The sequence below is a fragment of the Petaurus breviceps genome, unplaced genomic scaffold (genome assembly GCF_028583685.1).
Source record: "Petaurus breviceps papuanus isolate PSGF00001 unplaced genomic scaffold, PetGlider_PUasm1.0 175, whole genome shotgun sequence".
Taxonomy (NCBI): Eukaryota; Metazoa; Chordata; class Mammalia; order Diprotodontia; family Petauridae; genus Petaurus; species Petaurus breviceps.
The window spans coordinates 31,152,424-31,176,707 of NW_027185764.1; the positions used below are offsets into that span (position 1 = coordinate 31,152,424).

A 24,284-nucleotide genomic window follows, 5' to 3' on the forward strand; every position below is an offset into this window, starting at 1 on the left:
ATCTGAGACACTGAACATTGGAAAGAAAATAACCATCTTGCTAAGTTAATATAATTTTTACCCGTTTGTGAAAAAAAAAAAAAAACCAACAAAAGGACATAGGCCCATGCCTGGATTCAATGTCTCCTTCAGGATCTTTAACATTTATGTAGACATTCCAGTTTCTTACACTTGGTGCATTGATGATTTTTGTTGGTTTGAGTCTGTATGATTAAGACTCAAAGTCCACAGATGGCCATCTGTTGATTTTTGACAGATGGATTCTGGGTTGGTCCTCCATCAAGTGATTTCTACAGTTCAATTTCATTATTCTCCCTTATAAAGCAGAGATAGCATAGATGATATCTACATTTTGTACTTGAGCTGAAATGATGAACACACTTGGCAGAAAACCTTGGATTTTCAAATTTGCTCATCAAATAGAATGTTTAAGTTGTGGGAGCACTAATCTAGGAAATATAGTCCTTGCAAGAGGAATTCACTGCTCAGACTGCCTAATTAGTTTTACGGTGAAATTCTACTTGAAATAAAAAGCAAGACTGAAAAAAACCTCATCTTTCCTTGTAAAACAATGCCTGCTTTTAGTAAGTGTTAAGTATTGATTTGAATAAGAACTTTCTGGCCACAGATTTCCATGCTTTATTTCTGCTAGGCATCCAAGTGCCATGTCTGTTAGGTAGTTGTGTTTTGTTCTTCTCTTATCACCACTGTTTTCTCATTATACCTTTCTTGTCATGCACATAAGGTATAATTGCACAGAACCAAAACAAAAAAAATATTCTTCATTGTAATATTTACTCCTGTACAGATAGAACTTGTGATGTATCTATTTACAAACATTTTAGTGCTGACTCAGAACATGGAAGTGATTAAACTAAAATTATAATTCAAGAATCAGTGCATAATTCTTAAGTTTAGCTCTGTGTGTATTATTTTCACTTTACTCATTCCTATCAGATTTAATTTTGCAAAGAGACTTTATAAGATCATTTAGGCCAAACCCGAGGCAGGCCTGGAGAAGTGGAGACTTACCTTTAGTCAAGCAGTAGAACTGTGATTGCAGAACTATGGGGGGTGGGAGGGGAGGAGAGGCAGGAAGCCTCCCAGGAATGACTATTAATTTGACCATACTAAATAGGTATAAGAGTAATGGAGGCAGGATTCAAGAGACCACAAAATTATGTAATAAATAGGCATTTAGAAGACCATCTTATTTTTCCTCTGTCATCCAAGGCCCAAGCTGTGGATACTGATTATCCATGGGGTTTAACTCAAAACAAATGCCAGTCAAAGTGGATAGGTGATTTACTTGGTTTTGGAAAGAAAATAATAGATTTTATATATGGAAGAAAAAACAAAGTTTACAAAAAGAAGCCACTATGTATAACAAATTATGAGAAAAAAATTTACATTAGCTATGTCCTTATTAAAACAGAAGGTAATTCTTTGCATATTTTTGGTTTGCATTATAAAATTATAGTTTAGCTAGTAAGTAAAGTTAATGGGTCTCAAAACACTTTGTATTTCTCTCAATTAACAGATTCTCCTGTATATTAGTAGCTTTGGAAAAATGTATCACCTCCTTTATTAGAATATCACCTGGGCTACCCATTCTTACTACATGGTCCTTGCCTCCCAGATTTGCTATCCCCAAGTTCAAGGGATGTATCCATTCAGTACCATAGTTCTTGAGCCCCTACTGATGTATTCACTTTTATTCTGGTCAATCAGAGAACACAGTTAAAACAAAGGCATTTAATGAAATAATATAGCAAATAAAGTCACGACAAAACATTCCTTCCATCAACTTTAGGCATATTGCTTACATAAATACATTATCAGTAGGGAGAGTAATTATGCACAGGGAGACCATTCGTGAAGAACATGTGGATATAGGGAACATGTGTAGCCAGGACATATTTGTAAAGAAGCAGCTTATGCCCCCATTGCTTTGGGTCCATTGATGTCTTCTGGTGATACCATTGCACTGCTCTTACAAGACCTGTTCATCGCTGGATGCAGTGTCTACCAGTAGCTGTTGGACATGTTGTATGAGCTTTTCTCGGATAATGTCATGGTGGCACTATACTATCCTTCCTGCTACCAGCTTCTGTCCCCATTTCTTTAGGGCCACCACCATGTATCTAAGTTCCTGGAGTTTAATGACTAGAAACCTCTCCCTTTTAAGGATATGCTGAGAGCTCTTTGGGTATAGCTACCACACCTAGCTAATAAGAATCAGTGAGTACCCTGAACTATGACAAAGTATGTTCTTTTGGGCCCCTATGTCTACGCATAGAGCACATGGGTTTCAGATAACTATCTAAATTAGAGTTCAATATCCCTAAGATCTTCTCTGGTTTAGCCTGTAAATGAACTTGAGCCAGATTGGAAGTTAAGCTAAGGAGGCAAGATCATTGTTCTCAGTCTAATTAGTTTAAATATCTGCTTTTATATGTATATACAGATACACATGTATCTTATTATATTAAACATATACATTATATTATATATTGTAAACATTAAACATATTAATTATAATATATATCTGTAAGCATTAAAACTTTTTTTGTGTGCTGTGCTTTAGCCAGCATAAAGCTAGTCTCTCTATGTTAAATTGTAATCTTTTGAGGGCAGGAACAGTATAATTTATTTTTATCAGGCGATCAATAAATGTTTATGGAATTACACTTGCTAAATGATTGAAATATAAAATAATGATGATTCAGTTTATATAGTACTAAAGGAATTAAGCAAGTATGATTAGGTTGTGAATGCATGCCAAAAATGTTTACAGATGCAAAAGAGAACAAAGCAAAATAAATGAGATTTCTTGGTTTTTTGTTACAAATGAAATGTTTGAAAATGCCATGTTTGGAACATTAGTAAAACAATATCTGAGTGACTAATAGTGTAATTTTCTCTCAAGTTATTCAGACATTCTGATTGAGAGAGAAGTGTTAATGCAGAAGTACATCCATCTAGTTCAGATCGTAGAGACAGAAAAAATTGCAGCTAACCAACTCCGACATCAGCTTGAGGATCAAGACACTGAAATTGAAAGGCTTAAATCAGAGGTATTTCCCAACCTGTCAATCAATCCCTTCTTATTGTTTCACTGTTACGCAGTCAACTCATCATTATCAGCCTGAGGATTACCCATAAGACATGGTGACATTCATACCGTGCATGCCAGTGGGCTGCAGCTCTCCCTCCATATACTCTGAGTGCTAGCTAGCTTCAATGTTAGTATAAGCAAATTGTCATCAGTAAGCTAAATGTGCTTCATAATATCAGTACATCTAACACATTTTGAAGCCAAATAGAAGACTTTTGGACTGTTGGGGTTTTTGTTTTGGGTTTTTTGATGTTTATTTTTGCCTTTGCTTCCTTCCATCAGTGCAGATAATCAGGAGTTGACTGTAGTTTTTTGGATTCTGATTTATTCTTCCAAAAGCACCCTACTTGACTTTGTTTATGATTTCAGCCAAAATAGAGATGAATAATCAGGAAAGAATTCAATTAGATTAAGAATCAGATTAAAGGGATCTGTTCTTCCCTGAATCTAATGCACACAACTTTCTGTCCTTCATATGGGCATATGAGACAGTATACTGGCATTGTCAATGCAACTTCTACTGAATGATTAAATGAGAATTATTCTCCCCTTTGCCTGAAAGGTAGAAGGCTCTGCAGAGAGTAATTTGACATGTGAGTTTCTCATACTGTGTAGCCCTGGAAGGGTCTTACAGTTTGGGAATGGAGAAGTGGTGCTTTTACATCTTATGAAACTGGGGTGATTTGGATACAACCCAAGCTCTGTTTGTGTTACATTTCTGTGCTGCACCTGTGGTGGTGACCTAGGAGGTCCACCCCTCTGGGGCTTCTGAGAGGCATGAAAGAAGTTTCTCCCCTGGCCCTGTAGCTGGTACATGGCTGCTGCATCCCTAGTTCTACACAAACAGCTGGGGTTCAAAAATATGCACTCATCAGGCTAGCTGAACTGTTTCTGTTCCACAATCTTAGAACCTTCTGACATTCATTTGTATGTCTCAATATTATGGTAGGGTTGTTTTCTGTTCTTTTCTTTCAGATCTTCTGCTAAAAAAACTCCCTTGCAAATTCTTTTGAGGGGTTTTACTTGCTGTTCTAAGTGTATCATCTCTGCTATGCGGGGCAATGATGTATGATGATTCCAGCTGTGATGTGCGATAGCTTCTGTGGTGATAAGTTACAGTCTGTGATCACCATGTCATTAGAGTTGATGCCATCTTGATTAAGCACCAAAATCCGATATAGTTTTAAAAAAATAAACAACAAACCTGCATTTTAAAAGACTATATCTGGCACTATAATTTAAAGCAAAATTACTGTTTTCTTTCTGTGGTGCAGTAAGCTTGAACAGCTACTTGTCTGACAGTGGGAGAGGAAGATATTTACATTATGAGATAAACTTGGTGCCAAACATTGTTACCCAGAATTTGCATATCATAGTGTGTTTTCAGGATGCTGTGTTCTAGTCTGTATTTTGATTCAGCCCCCAAATTTTAAGTAGCCGGTACTTTTTTGTAGTTAGATAATCACTAGAATACATTATCAAGTCCCAGTTGTCCCTATTTATCTATTACATAGTGAAAGAGCATCTGCTTAAGTATTAATAGAAACTTCTTGCAGGGGCGTATGTCATATCTATTCATTCAGTAAACATTAAACACCAGCTAGGAGTAAGTCACTGTCCTAGGTACCTGGGATGCAAAGCATGGTAGCAATTGAGAAAGGCCTGGCTTGGGAGTCAGAGAACCTGGTTCTGCTGCTACCTGTGTGAACTTGGTTGAACAAGTTCATGTCCCTGGGCCTCAGTTTCCTCATCTGTAAAATGAGGGGGTTGGACTAGATGGCTTTTGAGGTCTTTTCCAGCTCTAGTTTGAAGATCCTGGCAGCACCAATTTTCCTTTGTATCTCCAGCATCTAGCACAGTGCCTTGCATATTAGATGCAAAATAAACATGTGTTCAGTTGAATTTAATTGAAATAGCTATTAGGTCATTTGATGTCCTATAAGGGCTGCTGGTGTCTAAACTAATGATTATGAGTAGGTCTGCATGGATCTCAAATGCATCTGACATTTAGCTGCATATTAATATATTTTGTTTTAAAACAAAGCCTGACTTGCTGTTTTCATAGCATTTCATTTCTCTGATAAACACAAGACATAAATAAGTTGGAGATTTTCATGGCTCCTCATCTACCATAGAATCAGGGTAAAATCCAGGGAAGAACTATGATTCCTTTGGTTGATTGGGAATATTGCTAAGGCTTTTGCTATTGTTATATAACACTATTGCTAAGTGTTACTCTGCAGTCACATATAAGAATTAGCTTTCTTATTCCCAAATGGAGTCAGATGATTCCTATGTGACCTATAAACTCTTAACCCTGAAAGGAGAGGTTTTGAAGAATTTGAGGGTATGCATAAAAGACCTAGATATGATTGGAGAGCCATGAACTAAGTATATTGCATTAGAGATCCCTAGAGAGCATCGTGGCCAGCATTCCATTCAAAAGAATGTTGCTGAGCCTTTGAGAAAGACCAGTAGGTCTTTGCCTGATGATCATTAGTCAAGTCTTGTGTTCTTTTCTTTGGCTCAACACATACACACTTCCACTTCCTTTAATACAGTCTAGGTGAAATCCATGCTCATTACAGACTTTTAGATGAAATCTCATTCCCAGCATGTCTGAGTGGTCTGCCCTTCTAAGTGTAAGGGGAGATAATCCATGGTTAGTGGGATAGAAGTAAATATTCTAAGATGTTTGTTTTGTTTGATTCTTAGATTATTGCTCTTAATAAAACCAAGGAACGGATGCGGCCATATCAGGGCAACCAGGAAGATGAAGATCCAGACATCAAAAAGATTAAAAAGGTAGGTGTTTGGAAGTTTTAAACCTGAAAGAGGCCCTACCGGCGAGTCAGTGTGACTTGTGAGACATTGTCCTTTTCACCCCAGGATCATAGAGGAAGGCTGTAGAGCTGGAAAGGACATGAGAGGCCATCAGTCCAACACCCTTCCTTTGTAGAAGTGAATCCAGAGAATTTGTGTTGTACGTGCAGTATACAGCAGAGCTGGGATTCTAACTTGGGCCCCAAGCTCCAAGGTTAGCTCTTTTGCACCATAGCTGCCTCTCACTTTTCTCCAAACAGAGCATAACCAGTATGTTCCCACGAGTAAATGCCAGCTTTACCCTTTAGATGACTGAAGATAGTGCTTCCTCTGTAGAGACACTCCAACTTGGTAATTAGACTCTGCCAGTTTACAGTAATTCTTTCTCTTGAGATATTCAGGGAGTGATGCCAAAACCTATAATGAAAGAGTAACCCTGTTGGGGTAACTAAAACATTATTATATGCTAAAATCATAGAATATTAGAGCTAGAAAAGATCTTACAAGGCATTTTGCATCCCCCTGTCCCATTTTACATATGAGGAAACTAAGCCCCAGAGAATCACTCAGAGTCACAGAGTTGGTGAGTGGTAGTCAGGCCAAGAACAAAGATGCCCTAATTCCAAGTCCAAGATATTTTTCTTTTACATAATATTACTTTCCCCAGTCTGCTGACTTTATTTATCCTTCCCCCTGATTTTAATGCTTTGTGAAGTTATTTTTTAAAAAAGCATTTGCTTATTATGCTTATTCTTTGGGAACACTTAGCACAGTTTTTCCTCAAATGTTAGCGTATTGAGCATAGGAATATTGTCTCTAACGTGGGTTTCACTGTAGATATCCAGAGACACAATCTTTCTATCCTCCTGTCGTCTGAAATCCTAGAAAGTTAGTGATGAACCAGACAACATCATACCTTGTGTTTTGTGAATATATCACCTGATTTTAACTATCCTGTTTAATAAGAGGACTTTATGGCCAGGCATGGTGGCTTACTGGGAAGGCTGAGACTGGTGGATCTTTTGAGCTTAGGGATTCTGAGCTACAGTAGGCTAAAGCTGATTGGCTGGGTGTCCACACTAAGTCTGGCACCAGTAGAGTGAGCCTCTGGGAGCAGTGGGCCACCAGGCTGCCTTGGGAGGGGGTGGACAGTCTCAGGCGATAAAAGGAGCGATTCCAAACTCCCATGCCTATTACCAATGGAATCAGCCCCCTGAGTGGCCACTGCACTCGACACTGTTTCTCCTCCCCTACCCCCAAAGGGGACTTCTTTTGCTTCTTTACTGATTCTTTTGTTCAAATGTCCCTGACCTCAGACCACAGGACAAACCCTTCATAACTACCACTCAACAGCATTGAAGTCAATCAGGAATAGTGTATACTGAAATTCACGTGTTCAGCACCCTCTGGATGGCTCTAAAGAAAGATTATTAATAAGGACTGATCAAGACAACTGCTTAAACACTGGTCCCTTCTTTGTGCCGTCTAGCCATTCTGGACTCACACAAGACATGCCACCCCCATCTCTGCCTTTTCTTTGATTGACGCTTGTGCCTGGGTTATTCTGCTTCCTCTCCTCTACCTCTTAGGAATCCCTTATTTCTTGCAGTGCTCAGCTCAAGGTCAACCTTCTCCATGAAGCCTTTTCTGATTCCTCAGTTGCCTAGTGCCTTCCCTTCCACAGCCACCTTGTATTAATTATATATGTATATGTGTGTGTGTATATGGTATGTATGTACGTATATATGGATGTATATATACATATGCACACATGGATTTTCTGTATATACTTATATTTTGTTTATATACATTTTCCAGTAAAATGCAGGCCCCTTCAGGGCAGGCACTGTTTCACTTCGGTCTTTGTGTCTCTAGCACTTAATGCTATCTATGCCTTGTTCATAGTAGGCACTCAATTTTTTATTAATTAATTAATAGGCTAAAGATGTATTTTACAGACTCATCTTAATTCTTGACTATGTTTTATTCCAAAAATTTGAGTAGAAGTTATTTTTCAAAATTCCAAATGCATTTTCCCCTAAGAACAATATTATAAAAGATAATTTCCCAGGCTAGCTCTCAAAAAATCCATATAACCTCAGATGTATCTGAATTATAATAATATATGTTATTCACGATCAAGAATAAAATGCATTATATTTTAAAAACAAAAGACTTAATTTAAGAGTTCTCTTGAAGTTAGCTATCTAGATTCTTCAAAATCAAAATCAAAGTTTGAAGTAAGAATCAAGAATAATAAAAAAGTGTACAATTGAAACAAGTTAACTAAATAAACAAGTATTTGAAAATAAAAAATGAGAAATGGATAGCAGAAAAAATAATGATACCAAATATTAATAATTTTATCCAGACATTTAACCAATGTAAGTTAATTGCCATAACAATGAGACTGAAAGATCACAGAGAGTGCCTTATTCAGCAAGCATCTGACCTACTTGCCAAATAGAAAGTGATGGTTGCCAAAGGCAATACCATTAGATTATAAACATGCTTGTAGGATCTTATGAAGAAGGCTGATAGATGATTGTAAACAATATTATCTTCTAAAGCAGAACAATCTAGGGAAGGTAAAACCAATTTAAAAGAAAAATTGACAAGGTATCCAATTAAATAAAGTCATTCCAAGAGCATTCAAGAATAAAAATGGAAGGAAGACTACAAAGAAAAGAAAAATGGGAAAAATGTGCAAAAATTATCTTAGCAACTGTTTTCTTCATCAAGGACAGTGGAATCAACACACCACCACGGTCTTGGAGGTGCTTATAGAGAGGAAGAAATGATACTAAAGAGAACGAAGATAGGAAAACTTGCTATCTTATGCCAAGTGTATAGAGAGGAGATCCGCAATTGTGAGGGTGTTGAAGAAGCAATATACAGTATCTTATCTAATTTTTTGTTTTTGCTTTTTGGAAGGAGGAGGGCAGGGCAATCGGGGCTAAGTGACTTACCCAAGGTCACACGGCTAGTTTTTTGTGTTAAGTGTCTGAGGTTGGATTTGAACTCAAGTCCTCCTGACTCCAGGGCCAGTGCTCTATTTACTGCACTACCTAGCGGCCCCAATATATAGTATATTAAAAAGGGGAAATTACCAAGTGTGTGTGTGTGTGTGTGTGTGTGTGTGTGTGTGTGTGTGTGTGCGCGTGTGTGTATGTGTGTGTATGAGGGAAACCCAGACATTGTGAATTCTGAGAAAAGTGACTAACATAACCTCAAGAATTATCAAGCTATAGGAGGCTAGGTGGCACAGTGAATAGAGCCCTGGCCCTGGAGTCAGGAGGACCTGAGTTCAAATCCAACCTCAGACACTTAACACAAATACTAGCCATGTGACCTTGGCCAAGTCACATAACCCCAATTGCCCTCCAAAAAAAAAGCAAAAAAGAATTATCAAGCTATATCCCTACTCTTTAGACACAAATTGAAGGCATCCTCCATGAGGGTGTAGTAGGGAGCATACAGACTTTACAAGTAATGTTCATATCTTTACGATCTTACAGTTAAATAAAGATGTAGAATATAAGAATCCATTATGCTTATTTGATAGGATTATAAAAAAGCACTTGATTTGGTAGGATAAAAATGTGTTACAGACTCTTTTTCAACAAGGCATCTCTGACCCATATGGGAAAATCATTCAAGATTCCTTGAAATATGTAATGGTGGAAATACCCTGTCCAACAATCTTTTGATTATAAACATCAAGTGAGGCATAAAATAGGGAAGATATGTGTTTGCTAAAGGTATTTACCACTGTAATAGAGAAGATCCGGAACAGAGTACAGGTGGAAGAGGATTTTCTCTGTACAGCGAAGTCCTTCCCAAGTTCTTGTTTGCCAATAACATCATTCGGTTAGCATCAAGCCTCCAAACACTGCAGAATCTTCTGAAGGAGATTTGGACTGAGTCAGAGGAGTTTGGTCCATTATAGACTCATGAATTTAGAACTGGAAGGAAAAGGTCGTTTAGTCCAATCCCTGGATTTTATATATGAGGAAACTGAGGACCAAAGACAGGTCAGTGACTTGTCCCAGGTCTCACAGGTAGTAAATGACAAAGGCAGGATTTGATTCCAGGTCTTCAGATTCCAAAGCTAATACTCTTTCCATTCAACCACACTGTGAATGAAAACTATCTGTTGCCCAGATTTCAACATGTATTTGGATGGACACCCTATAGATATTTTTCCATCAGTATGTTAATCTAGGACAGCGTGGGTGGACAGCTAGGTGGAGGTCAGAATTGAACAGAAGGAGAGTGGTCTGGATTGCTTTTGAGAAGTTTCAAAGTTTCTTTACTGACCTTAAAATTCCCATGAGAAAAAAGGCTCATTTTTTATTTTAACACTAACATTCTACTTCTGTTGCTCTATGGCCATAAGACATGGAATATAATTGTCTTCAAAGATTTTACAAATGAATATCACATTGAAGACAATGGAGATGTAGTATGGTGGGTAGGAGCAGATTGCAAACGAGGAAATGCTCTGGAGAGCAGGAGTAAAATAGGAATTGTATGATAGGTTGCTTATGTACCAACAGCAAGAGATGGCAGGTAGAAAGCCAAAGTGCTGCACGGGTACCCTTGAAGTATTAGTAGAAAGCCAAGAAGGCATCCATTCTACATTAGGCGACTCTGTGTGGGGAATTTATGGAAGAAATATTTAAGAATCATAAGATAGACAGGTATGGATGGGCTTCAGTCCACATCATGGGGGAACTCCAGAATCAATAAAATTATAAATCTGAGATACTGGCAAACCACCGTGTGCACCAATATTTCTGTGGGAAAATATATCCAGGGTTGTATCTTGAAATATATCACTATCTGTTTTACTCTCCTTTCTGCCACCTTATCCTTTTCTGTTACAGTAAAATTGTAGACTCCCTCTCCCTCACTTTTCCTACTGTCAGGGTGTTACAGGCCACAGCTGGAAGCCCACAATTGTGGACAAGGATTCCATCATGAAAAGAGATGAAGGGCAGGAACAAGTGCTTCATAGGATGAGAGAATAAAGAATTGCCCACTACTCTCGTCAATATAAAACCAATGTTTTTCAGGAATGGTTTTCAGTTCCTGGTTTTTCATCTCTGATGGACTGAATTATATTTAGAATCACAGAATTTGAGAGTTGGAAGGGACCTTAATGGCCATGTGGTCTAACCCATAAATTGAAGGAGTCTCTGCCAGAACATAGAATATTATAGGAACAAAAATGGGAAAACAGCACCATTTTACATTAAAATTACATTTTTTGTAATTTGACTCATGCTAATTTTGACACCATTTTAATACCTTCTTTTAAAAATAAATCGAGATATTTACCAGAGATATTAATAAATAGTATTTGCTATGTCCCAAAGGCAGGAACCAGTTCATATCAAAATAGGCTGGCAGTTTGATATTTTATTAGTGAGCACTTTCCTGAGCACATTAAAAAAACTTGATTTCAGGATTGAGAACACATAACAATAATACCGAGCTGAAAAGTAGCTAAGTAGGGCAATGAATAGTGTTGGACTTGGAGTCAGGAAGACCTGAATTCAAATCTCTGTGTCCCTGAGCAAGTCATATAAGCTCCCTCAGCCTCAGTTGCCTGTTCTATAAAATGGGGATAATAATACTACCTACATCCCAGGATTGTTGTGAGGATCAAATGAAATAATATAAGTCAAGTACTGTGGAACCTTAAAGCACTCTATAAATGCTGGCTATTATAATTTAAATCGTACTTTGAAATTTTTGCCTTTATTTTGGACAATTTACTATGAACATATTAAAAGTAAGACTTTCTTATAATTAGTTTTTTGAATTAAATAAAACTTTCAGAATTATCCTTGTTATCCATTTAGTTTCAAATACAATTTCTCCCTTCAGTTGGATTGTTTCAGACTACCAGTGTGAAGGTGAGTTACAGATGAGTTAGTGTCTGCTTTAAAAGATGTGCATACAAGGTAATATAAGTTAAACTGAAAATTTGAAATTGGGAGTTACAGGAATTCCCCATAAATTTGTTTACACGTCATGTGAAATTTCCAATATAGGGTTTTTTATTTTTTAAAAATTGCAATTGATTTTTGGAGGTATGATGATTTCATTGCACACGTGAAAATTGATAGTGTAGTGCTAAAACCTTCAGGCAAATAAAAGTATTATAGCATAGTAAAAGAGGGAGTTAGTTTAAATAAGACAAAATAATGAGAAAAAATAGAAAATGTGTGAATGTGTTGAATCAACAGTTACGCTTTAAAAAAAAAAAGATTTGGTAGCGGTGAGATGTTTTAAATCTGTATTTTCAGCCTAACAAAACTGTTACTTAGATGTACCATAAATCTGATTACAAAATTTGTTAGAACTCAAAATGGAACTTGAGAAATTGCCTTGCATAATTCATACAGGGAGATTGTGACTCTGAGATGTAAAATATCTTGCCCAAGGGCTCCTAGTGACAGGTAAACCCAAGTCTAACTAGAATCTAGAATTATTTGCATTATATGAATTTGCCTAGTGAATTGAGGTTAGTGTTAAAATACCACTATCATCACATTATATATATTTTTTTCCAAAGCTGACGTGCCGAGTTAATAATTTTAGGTGAGGGGAATCTCTTCATTAACGAGTGAAGATTATGTTAAAGGACTCACATATGCAGCTAGAAAGGTGGTATAGTCTCCTATGTAGCTTAACAGTAAAGCCTTTTATACTCTGTTTTTGAAATTTTAATAGATGGGAAATAAGAATGACCCAAAGAGGATTTTACAATGAAAGTAGGCATCAAAACAACATAAGTTAATGATAACTTATATTTATATAGGACTTTGAGCTTTACAAGATCCTTTATTTATATTATTTTGTCCTCACAACAGTTGTGCGAAATAAAGACTACAGGCATTATTACCTCTCTTTAACAAATGAGGTTGACAGAGGTTAGGTGACTTGCCCAGGGTCATACACCTAATGTCGAAGAAAGGCTGCAAATCTAGTTCTCCCTTATTACAAGTCTAACACTCTGCTTGTTACATCACCCTGCCTCTAGGAAGCATTAATTGTAGGGGGACATTAGGAAGGCTGTCATCCTCCTAGAGGGACTTAAGAGATTGGTCTAATAATTTAATTTTTCAAAGGAAGAAACAGAACTCCAGGGAGGTTAAGTGATTTGTTTGTGGCCACACAGCTTTTCACACTAAAATCCAGGGCAAAACCAAAACAAAACCCCTCAACTTTTAGGTTAGTGTTTTATTCACTTAAATATCCACACTTTAATCACAGTGTAACTAGTCAATTTTTAGGATATATTCTTTGATCATCACCTAACACGTATATGGTTTGGAGGGTTTTTGTTGATTTCTCTCTTTCTGTCTCTGTCTCTCTGTTTCTCTCCTCCTTTCCCTCCCTCTCTTTCCTTCCCTCTTCTTTCTCTGTGTCACTGTTTCTCTCTCTCTCTCTCTCTCTCTCTCTCTCTCTCTCTCTCTCTCTCTCTCTCTGTCTCTCTCGGAACTAGCACCTCATCTAACTTAAAATCTTTATATGATTATGTCTCTGGCACTGAGACATTAAGTGACCTGCTTCTAATCACATAAGTAGTATGTATGAAAAGCAGAACTTGGAACCCATGACTTACTCCAGAGTCAACTCTCTTTCCTATCAAACCTCTCAGCACGTAGACATATGTGGGTACAATATATAGAAATGTATTCGTCTCTGTGACTTATTCCTGCTGTTCAAAAGTTCAGAAGTAAATGCTCATTGACCTTCTAAACAAGCCAACCACGGAGATCACAGGGTCTCGTGAAGAATGAGGGTGTCTGACCAACAAAATTTCCATACTTTATATTACTTTTGTATGCAGCACAAATTATTGCCTTGCTTAAGCAGTGAGAATGATGTTAACTCATGTAGATTTCTCTTTAGGTTCAGAGCTTCATGCGAGGATGGTTATGTAGAAGAAAATGGAAGACCATTGTTCAGGACTATATCTGTTCTCCCCATGCTGAAAGTATGAGAAAGAGAAACCAGATTGTTTTCAACATGGTGGAGGCCGAGTCAGAGTACGTGCATCAGCTGTATGTTCTTGTTAATTGTTTCCTTCGCCCTTTAAGAATGGCTGCGAGCTCAAAGAAACCTCCCATCACCCATGATGATGTCAGCAGCATTTTCCTCAATAGGTAAGGTTTGGGAGTCTTTGATTCACTTGATTATGTGAATGCTAAAAACAATAACCACCAGCCCAATAGCCTGTTTTTAAAGTTTTTTTTTTCCTCAGAGGACTTAAGTTCCTATGGCCTGTTAATCACTTTAAGACGTTAAAAGTGAATCCCCTCATCATTGTCCATTCATTTTTCTTCTTCATCATTTTCTCACATGGCTTCTGGTACTTTGCATCATTTTCACAATTAAGGTGGGAAGACAAAGGAGAGCAAGAATTCTTTACAGGCTCCTCATGTCTAGGGGCTGTAATTTGGACTTATATATTGTGACCCCCCCATACACATATATGTGTGTATGTATGCATGTATATTAAAATTCATAGTCTAGACAAGGTACACCTACATCAGAAAGATATTGTTGAAGGCAATTCATGCCTTTATCAACATTTAACAACTAGCTCTCTGGAGAAAAAATGTACCCACTTTTAAGTTTAATCGTACTATTAACATTTTCCCTATCACTTAAGTCTAGAGTGTCAATAAAGCAAACTTCACAAAGTTTGTCACTTTTATTCTTGGAGGAGTCTTTTCACCCCCAAACCAAGAAAGGCTGGGACATTTTTCCTTTTGCCTTTTTTAATTTAGTATCTTATTTCCCCCAAGTTTACATGTAAAAACAGTTTTTAACATTGGTTTTTAAAACTTTGAGTTCCAAATTCTCTCCTTCCTCACCCCCACATTGAGAAGGCAAACAATTCAATATAGATTACACATGTGTAGTCATGCAAAACATGTCCATATTAGTCATATGGTGAAATAAAACAGATAAAAAAGACTCAAGAAAGTAAAGTTTAAAAAAAGTGTGCTTCAATATGTATTCAGACACCACTAGTTCTTTCTCTGGGCATTTTTATCATAAGCCCTTCAGAGTTGTCTTGAATCATTGTATTGCTGAGAATAGCTAAGTCATTCACAGCTGATCATCTTACAATATATTGTCACTTTGTACACAGTACATTTCACTTTGCATCAGCACGTGCAAGTCTTTCCAGGTTTTTCTGAGAGCATCCTACTTTTCATTTTTTTAAAAAAGTTAATTAATTAATTTTTAGTTTTCAACATTCATTTCCACAAGATTTTGAGTTCCAAATTTTCTCAGCATCTCTCCCCTCCCCCCACTCCAGATGGCATGCATTCTGATTACTCCTTCCCCCAGTCTGCCCTCCCTTCTGTCACCTCACACCCCTTCTTACCTCTTTCCCCCTTACTTTCTTGTAGAGCAAGATAGATTTCTATACCCTGTTACTTGTATATCTTATTTCCCAGTTGCATGTAAAAACAATTTTTAACATTCGTTTTTAAAACTCTGAGTTCCAGATTCTCTCCCTTCTTCCTTCCCCACCCATCCTCATTGAGAAGGCAACTAATTCAATATAGGTTATACATGTATAGTTATGCAAAACATTTCCATAATAGTCATGTTGTGAAAGACTAATCCTCGTTTCTCATATAGTACAATAATATTTCATCATAATCACACACCACAACTTGTTCAGCCATTCCCCAATCGATGGGCATCTTCTCAATTTCTGATTCTTTGCCCTCAGAAAAGAGCTGCTGTAAATACTTTTGTACATGTAGGTGGGACCTTTTTTTAAAAGTTGAATACAAAAGAATATAACACCTGTAGAGCCTGTGCCCATTGGAGTACTCAATGATGCTAAGAATTCCCCCGGATTTCATGACAACCCTGACATTTGAGTGTATGCAATAAAGAAGACAGCTGGGAACCACAGGAGCCACTTGGTATCTGTTGGTTTCAGAGTATTGTGTGGGGCACTGGAGGAAAACATTAGGCAAGACCTGGCATCTGCCTGCATACTGTCGACAGTCCCCAAGACTAATCCTTATTTGTCTTTTTTATTTTTTCTGGGCCTTTTTAAAGTTAGAATTTCAACTCATACCCTGGAGGCTCAATCTTCTCAAACTTGTTTTGCTTTGATTTTTCCCCCTACTATGGCACCCAAATTCCTCTTACCAGAAATGAGCAGAGGAGAGGCAAAGTGTACTTACCATAGAGTTGGAGGGAAGATTAAGGTGTGAAGATGAAGCATAGCAATAATCCTGTACAGGCTCCTCATGTCCAGGGGACTGCAATTTGGAGAACATTGATTAAAATAATGGACCAGGGCTATTGGCTATGACTCCCCACTGCTGATGCTGTCAAAACTCCTGGTGCTGTGGCTTTCTGTTGTCTCCAGGGATTCGTTTAAATTGAATTGCCTTACTTCAAGTTGGAAAGGCCAAGCTTAGTACATTGTTTAAATTCACAGTCTAGACAAGGTGCACCGACATCAGAAAGGTATTGCTGAAGGCAATTTGTGAGTTAGGTCATGCTTCAATCTAGTTTCCCCCCAGAACCTGATCTCTCGGTACAGATTTGAAGAGACACTTTCAAACTCAGAGTTTGTGTGTGCTTGTTGTTGCTTTTGGAAATGAGTCTATCTTTCTTTCTTGTCTTTGAAATTGAAGCCCTAGGCAGGCTAATTATTTGGAGTTTCCAGACAATATTATTTCACTTTTAAAATTATTCTCATTCTTATGCTTAAGTATTACATTGTGAAAGTAAATGTAGGCTATATCTTGTTAGAACAAATGCTGTTTTTATATATGCAAATATATATACACAAACATATACAACCTTCATATATGATATTATATATATAAATATATTAGTAGTAGTACCAATAATGTGTTGATAAATGTTTAACAACCAGCTCTCTGAGGGAAAAAATACCCACACATTTAAATTTAATTGGATTACTAACATTTTCTCTATCACCTAAGTCTAGACAGTTAATAAAGCAATAAATCAAACCCTGATTTATAGGATTGGCCAATTTCTGAGGTGTAAATGCACATATTGAAATTTAAATAATTGGTTTTCCAGAGTCAGTTCAAGCTGGCTCCAACACACCCCTGAGTAGTGCCATTCAACAGAAATTCTAGAAAGAACAAAAACTTTAGACATTTTCTCGGTGTTTGTTATAATGGGATTTGAGCTATTGCAGATCAAGTCATTCACCGAGAAAAAGAGATCACAATTTTCAAAAGGACCTATGTTTTCTCTTACCAGTTTGGATTCTAAAATAGTTAAGTTTTTTAATCCAATGCAGCTCAACCAAAGAGTACTGCTGTACAATTCTTGTTGTCGTTCAGTCATGGGCAACTCTCTGTGACCTCATTTGGAGTGTTCTTGACAAAGATACTCAGTAGTTTGCCATTTCCTTCTCCAACTCATTTTACAGATGAGGAAACTGAGGCAAACAGGGTGAAGTGACTTGTCCAAGGTCACATAGCAAGTAAGTGTCTGAGGCCAGATTTGAATTTCCAAAGAGCAGTCTTTATGACTTGAGGCCCAGCACTCTATCCCCTGTGCTGAGGGGAAAGTAAACCTGCTTTGTGGTCTGGGTGCTAAACTTAAGTTAATTCTTTAAAGAACATAAATTTGTTCTTTGGTCTTTGTTTTATTGCCTTTCTATGAAGGACATGTTTTTCATGTTTCTCTTTGGGATGTCCAATGCTGAGTATAGTTCCTCCAAATTCTCTGCTGAAGGCTTTCTTTTTCTGTCCTTGGCACAGCTCATTCCTGCTTCAGCAGGAGAACCATTTATGATTATATACATAGAATCAGACCTTAAGTAAGAAAGAATATGATGCTTTTATATTTTTTAACTCTCTAGTCACTAATTGCAGTATTCTAACAATAAATAATGGGTAGATGTCTCATGTATTTCCAGTATGAAAAGGATGTAAAAGACCATTCCAAAACTTAAAAAATCTTGTCTGAGCACTTCTTCCCATCACCCAATTTTAGAAGCCCAGCTCATCATTTTCCTTTATGTTTTTGAGCTACCATTTTTAACAGAGGTTTTTATGAACCATATACCACCTTTAGGGTCTGTGGTAGGGAGCAACAAAGTCAGCTCAGGGCATGCCAGTTTAGAAGTCTTAAGCTGCCAGTGGAATAATTCAAAAGTAAACTTTCTACAGGGACTAAGTCAATTTGCAAATCACACATTCCCCCCTTCCATTTTATTTTTTAACAGTGAAACAATCATGTTCCTCCATGAAATATTTCACCAAGGACTAAAGGCAAGGATTGCTAATTGGCCTACTTTAATTTTAGGTAAGTGCTTGTTTGTGACAAAGTTTTCTATATTTTGTATTAGGAAGATTTGTTCTTTAAGAAGGTTGTTCTTCACCTAAAGTACTTCTCTGATGGATCATTGTGGTACAGTGTTGACCCTGCATCCTTGCCAGCAAAACAGAATAAAACTGGGGCGGCTAGGTGGTGCAGTGAATAGAGCACTGGCTCTGGAGTCAGGAGGACCTGGGTTCGGATCTGGCCTCAGACACTTAACACAAAAAATAGCCGTGTGACCTTGGGCAAGTCACTTAACCCCAATTGCCCTCCCCAAAAGCAAAACAAAACAAAAACAGAATAAAACTCTGGCAGGTTCAGGCAAGATGGAAAGACTGTGTACTGCAGATTGTACAACTCCTGTCCGAGGATCAACCCAACCAAATTTGGGAAGGCTTAGCCCTCCTTCCCCTCCCCGCACCCAGGGCTGCTCATCAGGTCATTGTTTCTTTTGGTCTCCACATTTCATAGGATCAGAGTCATAGAGTTTAAGACCCAGATGTGATCAGTTGTAGAGTCATGATACAAGAAAATTATTTAGTAAATGGGTCAAGGGGGCAGGGGAGTGAAGGGAGCACCCCACTGCCAAAATTACTTGCCGTTTTTAAGGTTTTTTATGCAGACGTTTCTTTGTTTAACTTATTTAAACATTTAACTTATCAGACATTTACTTAGTATGTATGGCAGAGTATTTACTGAAAGACACTCTGCTAGGCCCTAGGGATGCAGAAATAGATACAGCCCAGGTTCCACTCTGAAGGAGCTTACAATTTAATGGGAGTGAGGAAGAGGACACGTCCACAAATAACTGATAATAGGGGAGAACGAGGTCAGTCAGCCAATAAGCATTTATTAAATGCTTGTATAGGGAGAGATTACTTTCCTCTGAGAGAGTCAGGAGAGGTTTTGTGGATGAGAAGATGTGGATTGGTATAACCTGAGTTGGGCCTTGGAGGAAGGAGCATAGGAGTGTAGTGCAGAGAGGGCCAGCAGGGGCCATCCAGTCCAGTCCCCTCACTTTGCACATGGGGATGCTGAGAACCAGAGGGGTTGAGTGACTTCCCCAGGGTCATACAGGTGACAGGTAAATGGCAGACTCTTTCAGATTACACCTCCCATTTATGGGATACCCCCATTACACTTCTCCAAGGAAAGCACTCTGACAGATGAGGTGGTGGGTGAGTCCATTTGAAGCCAGGGAAATAGAGGCCCGTGAGAGCAAAAGTGGAGAGAAAGAACCGGGCTAGACAAGAATAGAAGAATGGAGTGTGATCCAGTTTGGAGCATGGGGAGTATATGGCAGGTAGGTTGAGCCATATTCTAGAGGGTGAGATAAGCCAATAATCTTCAAATTCCCATTCCCATTACACAAGCATCTGTTAAGCTCTTACTGTATTCCAGACGCCATGATGCCTGTTGCTGGGAATGCAGATATAAACTGCAAGAAAGACAGCCCTGCTCACAAGGAGCTTACTTTCTAATGGGGAAAGATGATACGTAAAAGGAAGATAAGAAGTGGAGAAAGTACAGAATCAAGAGTGGAAGGAAGACATGGTTGGTTTAGCCCAGGGCTGGGGAGCCTGTGACCTTGAGGCCTCATATGACCTCTAGATCCTCAGATGCCTTTGACCGAATCCAAACTTCACAGAACAAATCGCCTTCATAAAAGTATTTGTTCTGTAAAGCTTGGACTCAGTCAAAACGTTGCACCTGAGGACCTAGAAGGTCACACGTGGCCTCGAAGCTGTAGGCTCCCCACCCCTGTCTTGGCCAATTTCTAATTTCTTAGCAAATTTGAATTTAAGGAATTGAGTAGAGGAGCTTTTTGTAGCATATTCGTGTTTTGTAGTATATTAGAAAGATTACTTGGGCAGTTTAAAAGGGGAGACATAATAAGTTAACTTCATTTATGATTTCATTGGTGTGGGTCCTCTGTCACCACAACTGCTCACAGCTTCCAGTTGTCTCTCTCTCCCACACAGAAGGGTGAATGAGAATCACCTGAGAGTCCTGGCAGTTGGTTAATCAGGGCCGAGAGAATTAGAATTGAGAGAATTAAGGCAAAGGGAATGTATTTAGGACTTAGTGGGAGAGAGGTGAGCTCAGATCGAGTTATGTCCTGTGTCTCATTGCTGCCCCCTACCCTCTTTCAGGAAACAATAGCAGTATCTGGGGAGCAGTGATGAGAAGATATTATTCAGAGGTAGCCTCCTGTCACTTATGAGAATCAGTCATTTGGAGGGCTTCTGATAATCTCTTCAAAACAAGTGTGTCTGGGAGACACAAAAAGATGAAGAGTGCTAAGTACTTTTAGTAAGGGAGTCATAGGATTGTGCAGAAGGGGTTCTTAGCACTGTGCTCTACTCACGTAGCCTTTAAGAACACAGTCATCTCCATGTTGCAGTGAGGAGTAGAGGAGATATTCAGTTGATTTGGGTCCAATTTCCCTTATCATATCATAAGACTTATTAGGGAATAGACTATCTATATAGTGTACCCCACAGTTGCCAAGCGTTGTACATGTACTCCATGGAACATTGGATATACTTGTTGACCATCATGGATAAATGTTGAATCTATGGATAAAATATTGTGTGTTTTGTAGAGATGAAAATTATATTTCTTTGGTGGGGGTGAGAATCTCTGTTAAAAAGCTGAGTCTTAATAGCAGAGAAACATAGTGGAATGGAAAGAATACTTGATTTAGATTCAAAAGTTGTTTAGTCATTTCAGTCATGTCTGACTCTTTGTGACCCCCTTTGGGGGTTTCTTAGCAAAGATACTGGAGTGGTTTGCCATTTTCTTCTTTAGTTAATTGTATAAATGAGGAAACTGAAGCAAACAGGGTTAAGTGACTTGCCCAGGGTCACACACAGCAAGTAAGTGCCTGAGGCTGGATCTGAACTTGTAAAGATGGCTCTTCCTGACTCCTGGCCCAACTCTCTATTCACCATGTGGCCTAGCTGCTTACAATTCAGAAGACCTGGGTTCAAATGTCAACTCTCCTGACTACTACTGTGACCTTGGGGAAGTTAATTCTCTGCTCCAGGCCTCAGTTGACAAATTTTTAGAATGAAAAGGTTGTATTAAGTGATTTCAAAGGTTCTTTCCAACTCAAAAATTTCAAAATCCTATGATCTTAATTAACTAGGCTAAGCACATTTTCCTAATATCAAACCTCCAGGTGAGAAATTCTTCACTTGAAATCTATAAACTCACATTTTGAATATTTTGATCATTTTATCTAAATATAATTGGTTTCCTTTGTAATCCTATGCATTTAAAAATAGTATTCTTAGAAAGCATCCGTCAGCTCCCCTAGACTGCCAGAAAGTCTGTAATAATAGTAACAATAATGATAATAGTAATAATGGCTAGCATTTATATAGGACTTTAAGCTTTGCAAAGCACTTTATAAATATTATCTAATTTTATCCCCACAGCAACCTTGGGAAATAGTTGCTGTTATTATCTCTATTTTATAGATGGGGAAACTGAGACCCTGAGAGATTAAATTAGTAGCTTAAGATCACACAGCTATTAGGTGTCTGAATCCAGACTTGAACTCATGTCTTCATGACTCCGGGTTCAGCACTTTTACCACTATGGCATCTAGGTCCCTCATAATATGCCATAACATAAAAAAAGGCTGTAGATCTTTTCCTTGAGACAGTCTGGGCACTAACGTCACTTCTGTGATTTCTTCTCTTTCTTCCTTCTCTTTCACCACTTCCCCAACCAACACTCTGGAGCAGTGCTAAAAGTATAGCTGTCCTTCAGAACGCTGCCATACCCTTGCCTGCTCTTTGGGTGCATCAACCCTGCTCTGTGGACAATTGAAAGATTAACCTTTCTGTGCTTTGCTAAATCTGAGGTGATTATTTTTCCCTTTTGGAGTTTTGTGCCCACTGTCTTGTACTGCTTGGGTGAATGTGTCCATGGTGTCATCAATCAAGTATTTGCTAAGGGTTAACTCTAGCCCATCCCAGTGTTCTAGACTCATTTAATCATAGACTTATAACTAGAAAGGACTTGAAATAGCATCTTGTGGTGGCGGATACAAACAAATTATAAAAAAGGTGTTAAGATGTGGTCCTTGACCCTAAAGAGTTGACATTATTCAAGAAGTTTTTTGCTAAACGGACATGTTTTCCGATTCTTTTCAGCTGACCTATTTGATATTCTCCTACCGATGCTCAATATTTATCAAGAATTTGTCCGCAATCATCAGTACAGTCTTCAAGTGCTAGCCAATTGTAAGCAAAACAGAGATTTTGACAAACTCTTGAAACAGTATGAGGCCAACCCTGCCTGTGAAGGGAGAATGCTGGAAACTTTTCTGACCTATCCCATGTTTCAGGTAAGTTAGTCAGTAGACATTTTAAAAAATAACTCACTGAGGCTAATCTCAAAGTCAAAAACAAAGTAAAGATGGTCACTCGGGAGGGGTTGTTAAATCTACAGGGGTTAGTCCTGACTCAGTGCCTCAATTCAGAATACAGGTGTATCTTAACCTTCAGAAATCCTAATAAGTAAAAATTTGAATTTGAAAAAATAGTAAACAATTTAATAATAATAACCAGCACTTACATGTGCTTTAAGTTTTGCAAAGTGCTTATATACATGAACTCATTTGATAAATGAGTGATATTTGCATTGTGAGAACAATTTTTACTTTATCGGAGGGTTAACCAGACTTTCTTTAAATAGCTCAACTTAATGTAATTTAAAAATGTGATTCACTTCACAGGAATTATATTTCTATGCAAATTAGAATGAATTATGATATATACCCACACCCACATACCAGTTGTTGTAAAATGGGGCTATGTCTAACTAGGGAAATAGGTTGAAGAGGTTGCTTCAATCTTTGGGAGAGTCTTTGATACTCTTATTTGCTCTTTCTGGGAGGCCCTGATTTTCCCTGTGCTATCCCTGGCATGGTAATGTAGCATTTGGAAAGAGCAATACAAAAGTTAGCCTAGCAGCCAAAGATAAGATGACACTTGAATAGTCCTTGTGATTCTTCCCTGTTAATGGTGACTGCTAAGTTCTAGTTTCCACTGGCACTCTCTGCAGTTGAAGGATCACTTACTTCCTAGCACAATGACTTCCAGCACTAAGGCCCATTATAGCTTCTGTCCCTGGGTCTAGAATTTAACTCTCTGACACTCTCTGCTGCATTCTGGGAAGGCTGAAATATGACTTGGATTTCCTGGGCTTCTGAGGAGTGTTGTTGATCCTGTTCTTTTGGAAAGGCAATGAGCTTTCCCATTGTGGTGTTTGTGGCTGCTTTGGGCCAGGCCTAAAAATTATCACATGGCAGAGCAGTTTCATGAATTGTCTAAACAGAGGGGTGGGGAACCTGCAGTCTTGAGGCCACATGTGGCCTTCTAGGTCTTCAAGTATGGTGCTTTGACTGAATCCAAACTTCACAGAAAAAATCCCTTTAATATAAGGATTTCAAACCTAAAAACAGATAAAATAAAAAATGCTTGTACTCGGTCAAAAGGCCACACTCAAGGACCTAGACTCTATACTATAGTACCTGCAGTGCTGACTGATTATCTCTAACAAGTAGCCTTCTCCTATATGGCCAAATGGTTTTGTAGTTTCAGAAAGAAACAACGATTTGGATTCTGATTATTTTCCTTAAGGCATAAAGTCTCCATCTTTGTTGGAACCTTGGGAAAGCTTAGAGCCCAGCTTCCTAACCCAGAGGCAGAGTGCTCTGGAAAAATCAAGTGAATGCTTCATAGCTATGAAACTTTGTTGTAATAGTGGCTTCTCTCCTCCTCAACCCCTTTTGTGGTACTGAGTTTTTAAAACTCTGCCTTTGTTGGAAAACTGCAGAAACAATTCAAGTTAACAATTATAATTTTATATGCTCTAAAAATTTAGAGTAAAATAAACTTAAAAACAAAAACATTGTTTACATTTATCAAGTATGGTAACTATAGGCCTTATCTCATTG

General features: G+C 38.1%; 2 protein-coding genes across 3 annotated transcripts in view; both read left to right on the plus strand.

The window, feature by feature from the left end:
• CKMT2 (creatine kinase, mitochondrial 2) overlaps positions 1–24,284 on the plus strand; it is a 511,259-nt gene that overhangs the window by 232,243 nt on the left and 254,732 nt on the right. The gene's annotated exons all lie outside the window — the stretch shown is intronic.
• Positions 1–24,284, plus strand: part of RASGRF2 (Ras protein specific guanine nucleotide releasing factor 2) — a 323,013-nt gene that overhangs the window by 109,566 nt on the left and 189,163 nt on the right. The window contains exons 3-7 of the mRNA XM_069085026.1: positions 2,930–3,077; positions 5,834–5,923; positions 13,871–14,124; positions 18,216–18,295; positions 22,477–22,670. Coding sequence (XP_068941127.1) covers positions 2,930–3,077; positions 5,834–5,923; positions 13,871–14,124; positions 18,216–18,295; positions 22,477–22,670 — 766 coding nt within the window. The remainder of the gene's footprint in view (positions 1–2,929; positions 3,078–5,833; positions 5,924–13,870; positions 14,125–18,215; positions 18,296–22,476; positions 22,671–24,284) is intronic.